Below are 12,568 nucleotides of genomic sequence, written 5' to 3'. Positions count from 1 at the left end.
TTTAATTTTTTTTTTCCTGTGATGAGAACTTTTAAGGTCTACTCTCTTAGACCATGTTTGAAGCACTGGAGACACAGCAGTGAAGAAACACCTAGATAAATATTAGAACCTGGAAACTGCGGCAATCCTAAGCCTTCACTATGTGGAACATAGATTCTTTAGCCTTTCCTGAGACACCTCAGGTCTGACCCTCCATTTGTGTCTGTCACATACTGAGGTCTGCACTTCCTTAAATTAAACCCAGGCTCCACAGTTCTTGGCTACAGCCAGTCTCTCGCCAGTACTCTTAACTCCCTCGCCACCTCATCCTCTGTTCCGCCCTGTTCGGAATCCCAACCTTCAAACCCTGGTTGCCTTTGTCTGTCTTTCTTCTCCCCTTCAGAGCTGAGCTTCTTGAAAGAAGAGTCTCCCTCACTATCTCCACCTCCACTCCCGCATCCACCCCTCAGTTCCCACCTGCACCATCACGCTGGAACCACTCGTGCCAAGATCACCAGATGAGTCACCAGAGCAGGCTCATACCGGCTCTTGTGAGCCTATTGGATGCCTCTCTTCCCAACTTCATGTTTACTGACACCGTGTTGGTGGCTTAAAATCATCCAGGGTGGGGGTATTCACACCACAGACACTGGCGCACACTATAAATCAGGCTTTCTCCCCCAACAGGGCTGGGGTTAACCATTTACCAGCCACCTTCCAGTTGCTGAGGGCAAAAGGGCATTTCTCAGACTTTCCTTACTTGGCTTTATCTCCACTCGACATAATTGATCATTCTCTCCTCTCTTAGAGGTTCTTCATCTCTGGCTTCCTAGGCTGCCACGCCCCCCATTTTCCTCTGACTTCTCAGCCCCGTCTCTGCCTCAGCCTTTAAAGACTTTTATTTAACTCGTCTTTCAAAAACTGGTGTTTTCCGGGATCCTGTCTTCTTTTCCTATACAAGCTTCATAGAGGACATCTTACATTCCCATAGTTTCAACAATTCTGAAACCAAAAGGTCATCCTGGACCCTTCCCAGTCCTCCTTCCCATATCAATCCAACATCAAGTCCTGCTGACTTTTTAAATAGCTCTCAAATCCTCCCCCTTCTCTCTATGTTCACTGCCTGTATGCAGTCCACACCACCATCATCTCCAGCCTGCGGTGGCTTCCTAACGGCTCGACTCCCGGCTACTACCGTCCTCCAATTCATGCTCTACATTTCAGCAACAGTGATTTTTCACAATACAAAACTGATGAAAATACCTCTTTGTGTCCTAATCTGCTTGAAACAATTCAGTGGCTTTCTGTTGCTCTTAGTATAAGATCCAAGTCCTTAGCATGACCTGGGAGGCCTGCATAGCCTGGCTCCTGTCCTCCAGTCTCATCTCAGACCTAGCTCTCTTGCACCACTGATTCCAGGGCACTGTATTCCCTCTAGAAGCAGACTTTTTGTACATGCTATTCCCTCCACCTGGAAACCCTCTCCCCTTTCAACTCTCATTCATCCCTTAGATCTCAGCTCAGAAGTTACTTCCTCAAGGATGTCCCTTGGACTCCCAGACTCGGTTAGGTCCCCGCATTCGATGTTCTTATGGCACCATGTAACTCTTCTTCACAGCGTCTATTGCAGTTGTAATTATTTAGCTTTTTATGTTCCCCACTAGATCACAAGCTCCAGGGACTATCTGTTTTGCCCACTCTTGGATTCCCATTACCTAGCTCATATATGGTTTTTTTTTTTGGTTTTTTTTTGGTTTTTTTGCAGTACGCGGGCCTCTCACTGTTGTGGCCTCTCCCACAGGCTCCGGACGTGCAGGCTCAGCGGCCATGGCTGACGGGCCCAGCCGCTCTGCGGCACGTGGGATCTTCCCGGACCAGGGCACGAACCCGCGTCCCCTGCATCGGCAGGCGGACTCTCAACCACTGCGCCACCAGGGAAGCCCCTCTCATATATGTTTTGAATGAAGGAAATATAAGTTTTAGATCCATACCTGAAGCCTGTCTCCTCTTCTGAACTTCTGATCCGTGTATCTAGTTGTCTGCTTGTGACTCCATCCTTCCAATTCCTCCAGCCCAAAGCTTGGAGTCATCCTTGACTCTTCTGTTTTCCTCACCCCCTGGGACCTAAACCACCTGCAAGTCTTACCAGGTTTATCTTCAAAGTACCTATCCTACCTCAGCTAAACTGTATGTGCCTCCTGATGGATGAACATAACCCAACCTAGCAAGTTGTCTTGCTACTTCTCAGACAGTGAGAAACTCTCCAGGACCTAATTTCCTCAAAAATAAATTGCAAAGGGGGAAAAAAAAAGAGATGCGAGGAACCGAAGATTAAAAGACACTCAGCTGTATCAACCAACTGTCGTGTGGGACCTTATTTGGATTCTGATTCAAATTGCAGGAAAGATTTTGACAATTATGACAATCAGAAATTTTAATGGATGGATTTGATAATATTAAGGATTTTTAAGGGGTTATAATGGTATAGTTATATTGAAAACGCTTACTTTTTTGTTGTTGTTGTTTTTGCGGTACGCGGGCCTCTCACTGCTGTGGTCTCTCCCGTTGCGGAGCACAGGCTCCGGACGCGCAGCCTCAGCGGTCATGGCTCACGGGCCCAGCCACTCCGCGGCATGTGGGATCTTCGCGGACCGGGGCACGAACCCGTGTCCCCTGCATCGGTAGGCGGACTCTCAACCACTGCGCCACCAGGGAAGCCCGGAAACGCTTATTTTTTATCAAAGGTACATTCTGAAATATGAACGTATTTACAGATGAAACGGTGTGATGTCTGAGATCTACTTCAAAATAACACAGTACAGAGGGGAAGCAGGTGAGGGTACAGATAAAACAAAATTGGCTGTGAATGGTTGATTGTTGAAGTTGGATGACGGGTTCACTGGGGTCCATCGTACTATTCTACTTTTGCATGTTTGAAATTCTTTAAAGACTTAAAAATCATCTATCCAGAACGTGACCTAGTCTTACCACTTTCGTTACGCCCACTCTTAACCAAACCACTGTCATCTCTCACCTGTACGGTCCCAGCCTCCCATCTGATCTCCCCACCCACGCTTGCCTCGTCCTGTGGTCTCTACACTGCAGTGAGCATGATCCTTTAAACACATCAGATGGTCTCCTCTCTGCTTAAGCCCTACAATGGCTCCTCATCTTGCTTGGACCTGTGGTACACCTCTCTGACCTCATCTCCTGGCACTCAGCCCCTCACGCTCTCCCCCCAACCCCTGCTATGGTCCTTCTACCCTCAGGCTAGAAAGCCGGCCCCCAAGGCCCTGGTGATGTGTCCTTAACATGCCACTCCTGACTCACCACCCCACACCCCAGGCTTGCAGGGTCTATACTCACTTGTGGTTTCTTTTAGTCACAGCTACCTGGACCTGTCCCAAATGGGAAGCCCAGGCTCCATCAGCCCCAGCTAGGAGCTTTGGTTCTGAGCCCCTAGGAGCTCAGAGCTTATCTTGTAATCATCTATTGCCTCCTTCCCCGGACTCAAGTTCCTTGAAGTCACAGGCTACCTCTTCTATCTCTGTAGGCTTGACAAAATGCCCGACACTTAAAATTCAGCACATTTTGAGTAAATGAATTAAAATTCTTTGTAAGTTAGCATGGTACATCTTTTAAATATACGTACCAAAGTTTCTGGGAACAGGAACAAAATATTCATAATTACACAGAAGTCATCACATAAAGATTATTGAAAAATATGCTTCTGACTTCTCAGTATAACATTCTAAATAGAATTACTTGACATCTCCGATGTCAAGAATGAAATAATAAAAATGTAATCACGTTTGTTATAACCAGTTCTTCCATTAGTTGTCTAAATTTGGGGTGTTGAGTTTTAAAAATTGCACACCCAGTCAACTTGCCTGCTCCCTTGACCATCTTGCTTGAAGAATCAGGGTCAAAGGATGCAAACTGGGGAGGGAGGGAAGGGTCAAAGGAGCTTGATTAATAGATGTCCAAGATGGGGGGTGGGAGGTGAGTTCTTAGGTAAGGAGGAACTTGAAATGGAAGAATAGCTGCCCCTGCAAAAAGGAACTGATAAGAGACAGGAAGTGGAACCAAATCAGTCAATAGGGGATGAAGAAAGAGGAAGGTGAGCGAGAGGAACGAAAAGATCTGAAATCATTAAAAGAGTATGTACAAATAGGACTGCTTTGCGTGATGCTTTTATGCTTTTAATCCAGTTAGTTTCCCAACTGTTAGGAATTCTTTCAATATTAATTCTGTTGTTTTGATAGATAATTAAGTTCCTTTTAGCAGAGAGTAGTTAAGAGAATTTTTGGAGAATTCAGTTTGGGTTGCTCTTCAAATACAAAATTGGTGCTGTGGGCCAGCCATTAGGGCTGGAAATTTGAGTTATTTTCCCTGTGCTGCTGATGGGCTGTGCTGCCTGAGCCACTGGCCCTCCTGTCACATCACCCATTGTGACTGCCTGTATTTGCAGATACTTAGCTAAGGTTGCAAGTGATGACGGGACAGGCTTTATGTGAAAAATGACTAGTTTATCATAGCATTATAATTTCACCCTGTATTCAAAAAAAAAAGTGTACAAACTCTTACAAACTGAGTTCATAGGGCAATATCCTCAAATATAAGAGAAACCAAATGCCCGAAGTACTGAGGCCTCAGTGAGTAAATGAGAGTTGAGTCCAGGGAGGCTGAGCCTCTTTACAGCGGTCATTGTGACAACTACCATCACAAGCTGTCTCCTTTCCTCACTCTCCGTTGAGTTTACATTAAGCATTTCCCTCTAAGATGCTGAGAAGGAACAAAAACATGGGCTCTGGAGTCAGGCAGCCCTGGGTTGCGATCCTGGCACTGTCTGGCTGTGGGGTCTGCTCAACGTCACTATAAAATGCAGATAATGAGGTCTACTTCCTAAGGTCGCCGGGAAAGGACTGAATGAAATAGCCCGTGGAAAGAACGCTGCCGAATACCTGGTAGTTAGTGAGTGTAATTTGTTTTCTGTGGATGTCCAGAGCAGAATACTTCCAACACTCTGATTTATCATAAGATCAGGCCTATCCAAAGCACTAAATGATAACAAGAGTTCAGTCTCTTTTATTCTGCTTTTTTTTAATGTCATATTCCATTTGAGTCCTAAGCATGTAAGCAGGTACCATGGAATGTAAACAAGAAAGGAAACAGAAATATATTGAATGACTCATATGTGAAACAATGCTGTGACTCACACAGATGAAATAGCTGCTTGGCTGCACAAAATAATTAACACTAAAACGTTTAAAAAGAGACAACATAGGAATAAGCTATTTTAATCAAGCCAAAACAAATTTATATCCATTAGTTCTAAAAATAAAATTAGACTTTTCCAACCCTTAACATCTGTATTTAATAATATCTTCTAACCAAAATACAGATGCTAAAACAGCAAATTACAATATATCTTGTACAGCATACAGTATGTTCACTGTTCACACTTACTTTAATTCTAGTTGGTCGTTATGTACTCAATGCATAAACATCACTTAGAATAAAATTTTCACAATTAACAAAAAAGGCGACAAGGCTGTCTTAAAACGGCTCTGCTATAAATTGTATAGAATATACAGAATTACAAAGTCAAGTATTTTTTTATCAAAATATACACCCCTCCCTGAAACTAACACAAGCTATCAACATTTTAAACGAATAATACAATTATAGAAAATATTTGCAAAATTATTTTTTCATGTATAAATATTCTGCCATATTTACTTTGGTCTAGAATTATCAGCATACAAGTCCACTTAAAAAATATCCACATGGAAGGGCTGGGAGACATCAGTACATGTAATCATTTTATATTTGGAGTTACCTCAAATCAAAATGACTGAAACACACAGTAATTCTCCTTGATTCATAAGCCTAATTGAGATAAAACAAATTAGTAGATCACAGGATCGCTTATTCAATTTTCTAATTATCAATTCAAAAATTCATAAGCCCTTTGCAACTATCTTTTTAACAAAACCCAAATGAATAGTGCAGGTATACATATATACAACGTATAAAATAAAGTTGAACTCGTTTGCATTTTTCCATTTTCCTCTATTACATAATACTGTTTGTAAGTGAAAGCAGATGAACAAAAGATAAATGCAAATACAATATTGGGGTTATTTAACAGCAAAGTACTACAGTATAAAAAGGTCAGCTTTGATCATGTCCTTTTCTGGGTGTTCAAATGCTTTCTTGCCCACCCCAATCCTTATTAAGTCTTCTTCATGGAGATATCACAATGCTTGAAGAGAGAATCTGGAGTCCTTTGAGCTACTTCTTCACAATGGTAACCTTGCAACCTTGGGTAAACTTGGGTTTCCAGCTATCACATCCCATGAACATGAATGGCTGCAGGTCATCCTTGAACCGGGTTCCAGATTCTGCTCATACTGGTCATCAAAGGATAAGAATGTTTTCTCTCTCTCTCCTATTCTGGCAGTTTAAAAAGTAAGAATCATGACTTCCAGCTTCCCAGGAACCTAGTCCACATGATGGAATATCCTATAGGGCAGTTAGATTTTGAGGGCAGTGTCGATGGTGTGGGTCAGCATAAAAGAACATTAAAAACGGAAGTGGTTTTTAGCAAGCGGGCTAGATGTCTGCAAACATTAAGACAAGGCATCTGGTTTGTGGATGTTATTTCTGAGTCATATCAGTAAGTGATGGAACCTTGTCACTCCACGTTCTATCTCCCCACCCCCCAAAGATAAAGCTCTGTTCGAGGCAAGGAAGGTCATCACACTCTCTGCCCCCTCAAGTCATTAATGGGTGGGGTGGGGTGTGTGTGTTTCTCCTTTTTTTTTTTTAAATAGTATGAGTTTGTGGGCTGCATAATCTCCAAGAAGGCTAACAATTGTAGGGATTGGGCTTTCTGTCACTTTCAAGTGCCTGGGAATTCACCACCGTACACATGCTTTGTGCTAAATTTCCTGGACACTCCTTCAGTGGCATGGAAGGCGTCAGGTTTTACTTGAACCCTTGAGACTGGTTAAATCTATCTGGAAAGACCTCCATGTCCATGGCCTTGTGATGGATGGAAGACTGCAGGGAGTTTCAGAAGAATCTGACCTTTCTTCATTTTCTGAAGTGAGGCCACTAAAAAGTAATATACAGCACAGCACAGGTAACCACAGGTAACTTCTGGGAAGGCTCTCCCCCATGGATAAGGCATGACCTATGTTTTCTGTGACTTGAGTAGACCAGTTCTAATAACAGCTCAGCCATAACTTCAAGAGAACAGCATTCCATCTAAAAGCATACACATGCTCTTAAGTAATATTCAAAATGCTTTCTACTGATTTTTACATCAGTCCTCATTATTGGCAGATCTATTGCTCATCATTATAATTCACTACAGGGGACATGGACAGTTAAAAGTTAGAGTGATTTATATATGTATTTTACAAGGTCTGTGTTGCAGAAAAGTAGTTCTAGATAACGTATGAATGTCCTACTCGGGTTACTCATTTCACACATATTTTCAACTATATTATTTCGTATGTATCCATTAATTTAAACAATTTTAATAGAAGCTGGTTGGGAATAATGACTGTCATAGCTCATTTACCTTTGAACTTATTTATGAAGATGACATTTTCATGACATCTGACCCTTATTTTCTCCAGTGACTAAAGACAGTTCAGCAGCCAGTTCCTATTAGCACTTATTAGAAAGTTTTAAATTACGCTAAAATTAAACTCTTTTCTTTTCCCCGACTGGCAGAAATATCATAGCTGAGAACTTCATAAACTTTCACAGGTCACTTGGGATATTGGAAGATTCAGCTACTTTGTTTTTGTGTACTTTGCATGAAGTTAATGCTAAAACCCAAAGTAGATATGAGGATCCTTTTTCTGGGATTTTCAAAAATGAGATTTTCTTTGTTACATTTCACTCCTTCATGACTGTTATGTGAACAAAATTAAACAGAAACAAAAGAAAATGGCTAACTTAAAAAAAAAAAAAAAACGAAAAACCCAAACCCACCAACTTATAGTTTCAAAGATTTTTCTAAGTATCACCATTCAAAGGACATTATCAACAACGGTTTGTCCGTGATCCTTTTGGTCATTGTCTTCTGAATCAATGAAATGTGGATTCTCCAGGGGATTTGAGTTTTCGTGGCCCGTGTCACCTTCCGTTTTCTCCCGCTGACTTGGGCTTTTGAATAAGTGTTTCTTCTGGTGCATTCCAAGGGCAGCAGCTGTTTTGCAAATTTTGGGGCACTGGAAGCAGGCATAGCCCTTCCCATCATGCTCTCGGATATGCCTCTGCTCATGATTCCTTTTCGTGGAGAGATACAGAAAACTCTGAAAGCAGAACTGACAGTGGTATCGCTTTTCGCCAGTGTGGATTCTTTCGTGGATCTTGAGGGTCTCGTTCAGCGTGAAGGCCTTGTTGCAATACTGACAGACAAACTCCTTCACGCCCAGGTGGATGCGCTCGTGTTTCTGTAGGTTGCCTTGTACCGAGAAGCACCGTCCACAGGTCTTGCACTGGTACGGCTTCTCTCCCGTGTGACACCTCATGTGCATCTTCAGGGTGGAGGGGCTCTGGAACTGCTTAGAGCAGAGCTCACACGCATAAGGCCTGGCCGTGAGATGCCGGTGGGGCCTCCCTTGATTCCCAGCCCCCGAGGCTTTGTCTCCGTCACAGAGTTCACACTGCAACTTGGGCATCTCCTTATTTTCTTCTTCCTCGAAGGCCTTCTCCTGGGGAGCCTTCCCTACTGCGCAGTCCAGTTCGGCCGGGTATTTACATTTGCTGCTCGGGCTCCTGTTTTCATGCTCCTTCCTCCAGTTGGCTTTCCTCATTTTTCTCAACTGTCTGGATTTCTTTTTGGGTTTGTAGTTGTAGTAAGGGCGCCATGGTTTGTCCGTGGAATCCTGGTCACTGGCATCGTCAAACATCTCACTCATCTCCACGCACTCGGACTGGCAGAGCCCGATCGGGCTGTCTCTGTTGGTTTCCTGTTCACTCTCTCGTGGCGGAGTCTCCTCCTGCATTTGGTACTTGGGCCTCCTCCCTCTTTTATAGAACAATTTAGATCCTAGGATGTGCCTTTTCACAATGGCTTCGTTCCCGATTTTCACCGTTATCTGGCAGAGGGGCGCGACGTTGCTGTTTGTGGAGGTTCCCGGGAGAGCAGGCTTTGCGATGTAAGTTTCAATTTTACTAGTTTCTTTAATGATATTTGTGGTTTTGCTCAATGACCCTCCAGGATCAGCAATGTATCTGGACTCCTCTGGTACTTCTCCCCTGTTACACAGGATGGTTTTCTTTTTCTCCTTCATGCTCTTGGGTCTGCTGACAACCCTCCCCACTTTGTCTGGCTCGGGTTTGCCATCGTCTTTCGGGGTCTCACTGCCAGCCAGGTCTGAAGGGGCTCTGGGGTTGTGGCTGCTTGTGGCAGCAACGGCGTTGCTGTGCATTATCACCGATGAGAACTGGCTGCTGTGCACGATGACCGAGGGGGCTGGGCCACTGTAGCTGATCACAGAGGTGGGGTTCTCACTGCTGTTACTCACGGACAGAACGGGCGCGTCCCCTGCCCGGAGGCCCGAACTGACGGCATTTTCAGCGGAAGAAAGCGACACCTCTGTTGAATAAAAGTTATTGTCCAGATCAACTTTCAACTCTCCCCTCTCTCCCCATTTGGTACCCTCTGTGTTTTGTGCACTGGTGGAAGTGGGTACATCATGATGTGCTGGTGTTTCCAGTGGGATGGCTGGACTGTTGGTCAAGGTGTTTACACTGTTTTGGAAATTCAGAGTGGGCAATTCAGAGCCGTGTGGACTCTGAATAACATAGGGACCAGGTGCAGACTCGTTCATCTGACTGTTTTCTCGAGTATTTTCATAGGAAGAATGTCGGTAGCTCTTGTAAGGAGCCCTCTTGCATTTCATGGGCAGGAGCCTATAAAGCTTATATGGATAGACACTAGGCTTCAAGCCCCCGTTTGCTGTTTTTTTACTGATGGAAAGTCTGTGATCGATGGCATGGAAAGACTTCTGGTGGTTCTTGAGGATATAGTAGGTCATGAACGTTTCCAGGCAGAAAATGCACTGATACCGCCTTTCTCCTGTGTGCCAAATCTCATGTCTTGTCCTGTACTCAGCCAATGCAAATACCTTGTTGCAGTAATGGCAAGGATACGTTCTTCTCCACGAGTGAACATTGGCATGTCTTCGGAGGCTGGATAAAGTCACGTAACTACGTTTGCATACTACGCAGCTGTAGAGCATTTGCCCGTTGACAAATTTAACCATGTGTTCTGTTTCTGGCAAGGTGCTTCCGGGACTGGAGAACTCACCAATCCTATTCTCAGGTAATAAAGGTTCTGGACCTGTGAATGCACCTCCATTCTGCCCAATGGTGGGATAGTTTTCTAAGAAGCGCTGATTCCCTCCAGGAACGGGCATGTGGCTTGACCTCATACAGATCTGCTCGTGCCGATCCAGTCTGTTGAGGGTGCTGAACTGTTTGTTGCAATGCTTGCATACCAAGGGCTCCTGGGTTGGCTTGTGAAGCTGCATGTGGGCGCTGAGCAAAGTGCTACTGTCGAAAGATTTGGAACAACAGCTACAACTGTAAATGAGAGGCGGCACCTCCGGGGCTGGCAGCGTGGGGACATCAGAGGATTTAGTTTCATCTGCCCTGGGGAAATGGACCTCTCCTTCGTTGTTGTTGGGAGATTTTGAAAGGGAAAGAATTGCAGCTGGCTGTGGACTTCCTTCTTGATTCATGTCCAAGTTAGTTGCCGGAGCGGGGGGTATATTTTCTGGAGGTGAATCCGAATCCTGGGGTACGGAGACCGTCTTTGGCTTCCGGCATGTTTTCTGTTTTGCTGCAACAGCTTCGCAGTTTTCTTTCCCTGTTTTCCCAGGTGAACTGCTGTCCCGTTCCCGTACAGGCAGACTCCTGTAAGCCTCAGTCACGGAAGACACGGCGTAGGAGTGCTCGGCGAGGGTGTGCACGGGCTCCACCTCGTGGCAGACGTCAGTCCTCTCCAGGCAAAGGCTGGTGGTTCTCACGGAGTCGGAGACCTTTTTGAAACTTGCCCTCAAGTCCAGTGGAGAAAACATGTTATTACTGTTTTCTGTTTCGATGATGGAAAATGCATTTGTGATCCTTGGCCCGTTAGTGATGGCTGGTTCTTCATGCCTTTTTTCATTTTTTTCTTCTTTAACCACTCCCTTTTCGGTAATGCAGAATACATAGGGACCTGGGGAATTTGAAAAGTTGCGATCGGTAAGATCTTCCAAGAAGGATATTCCCAGCTTTTTTCCTGCAGCTGCAAGATCAGTGACTGTTTCTTGTCTCTTGACGACGACTGTGGAGCTGTAGATATAATTAAGGATTTCTGTAAACACTTCGGCTTTGAGATCATCCAGCTCCAGGACATGGCTGGAAATACAGATGGTATGACTCCAAAAGATATTTTTGAAATAAAGGCTTGAAGCAGCCAGGACATTGCTGTGGGCTTTAAATTTGGTGTCTTCCACAATGATAGTGACATCACATAAAATGCCCCGAATGCGCTGCTCATTCAAGATGGAGAGTACTGTGTCGCTGTGAAAGTCGTCCTTGAGGTCCCTGGAAAGGGACATGACTGTCATCTGAAACGAGAGGAGAGAAATGGTCAGAGACCCTTCCACAAGGAGCTCCTTTATTTGTAGGCTGTTTTCAATTTCTTTGAAAAAAGTTTTTTGTATGAAAATAAATGTTTTTTTTTTTTAAATCTCATTCTGTTGCTGCTCCCAAGACTTGGAGTCGACCTTAGAAGTTTAATCTTTATCTTGCCCCAGCCTGTTCCTCATACCACTGCTAAGAGTTGTTATAGTTGGAAATCCTCCCAGAACTTTTTCTCCTTCTTTCTCCAAAGTTGTAGCTTGGAGAAAGGTTCCCCCCGCCAAATGTTAAAGGTCTCATCATCACGCAGGGCTGCTGCATTGAACTCTTATTAGAGTCGGGCAATGCCATGGTCCTACCACAAGCCTCCTTATCTATTTCAGAAGATCGCCCTGATGATCTGATCCAAACGTAATTCATGAAGCAGGAAAATGATTTTTTAAAAGTTTTCCCTAAGTAAGCAGTACCTGTGAGTAAAGGCATTGGCTGCTCGGGAAAGAAGCAAGAACTGGAGGAGCCATTCCTGATTTGTGGCTCCGAAGGGTTTCTCAGTGTAAAGTCTCAGTCTGCATGACCAAGTCTGACCACTAGGGGCACCCTGCCCTCTGGCCCTTCCTTGTGGGGACCCATCCTGTTCCTTCTGATTTCGCTTTTATCACAGCCAAAGTAGACTGGGGTGTTCAATCAAAAAGGAAACAAAACAAAACAAGGAAAGTATATTTCTGAGTTTACAATACCGTGTCTAGTCACAGGTTCCTAAATTAGCACAATTTCAAGGCACTGTGGCTCTTGTTCTGGTCTGAGGATCCTACCTCCGTTGTTCCCAGAGCCCGGGTCTTGTTATCCTCTATGTTCTATAACGAGCCTAGAATGGCCAGAGCCTACCCACTAATATTCTAGTGAGGGACAATCCAAAGCAGTGGCTTTCATA

At 44.4% G+C, this 12,568-nt stretch overlaps 1 protein-coding gene across 4 annotated transcripts in view; it reads right to left on the bottom strand.

Moving 5' to 3' along the window:
• Window positions 1-5,263: 5,263 nt before the first annotated feature.
• ZBTB38 (zinc finger and BTB domain containing 38) overlaps window positions 5,264-12,568 on the bottom strand; it is a 122,382-nt gene continuing 115,077 nt past the window's right edge. For all 4 annotated transcript variants that reach the window (XM_082624177.1, XM_082624176.1, XM_082624178.1 and 1 more), the window contains one exon: window positions 5,264-11,624. In XM_082624177.1, coding sequence (XP_082480303.1) covers window positions 8,031-11,624 — 3,594 coding nt within the window. In that variant the 3' untranslated portion in view covers window positions 5,264-8,030. The remainder of the gene's footprint in view (window positions 11,625-12,568) is intronic.

The sequence above is a fragment of the Mesoplodon mirus genome, assembly GCF_964341445.2.
Source record: "Mesoplodon mirus genome assembly, chromosome: 6".
In the NCBI taxonomy this organism is placed as follows: domain Eukaryota; kingdom Metazoa; phylum Chordata; class Mammalia; order Artiodactyla; family Ziphiidae; genus Mesoplodon; species Mesoplodon mirus.
This window is presented reverse-complemented; position numbering and strand designations above follow the sequence as displayed.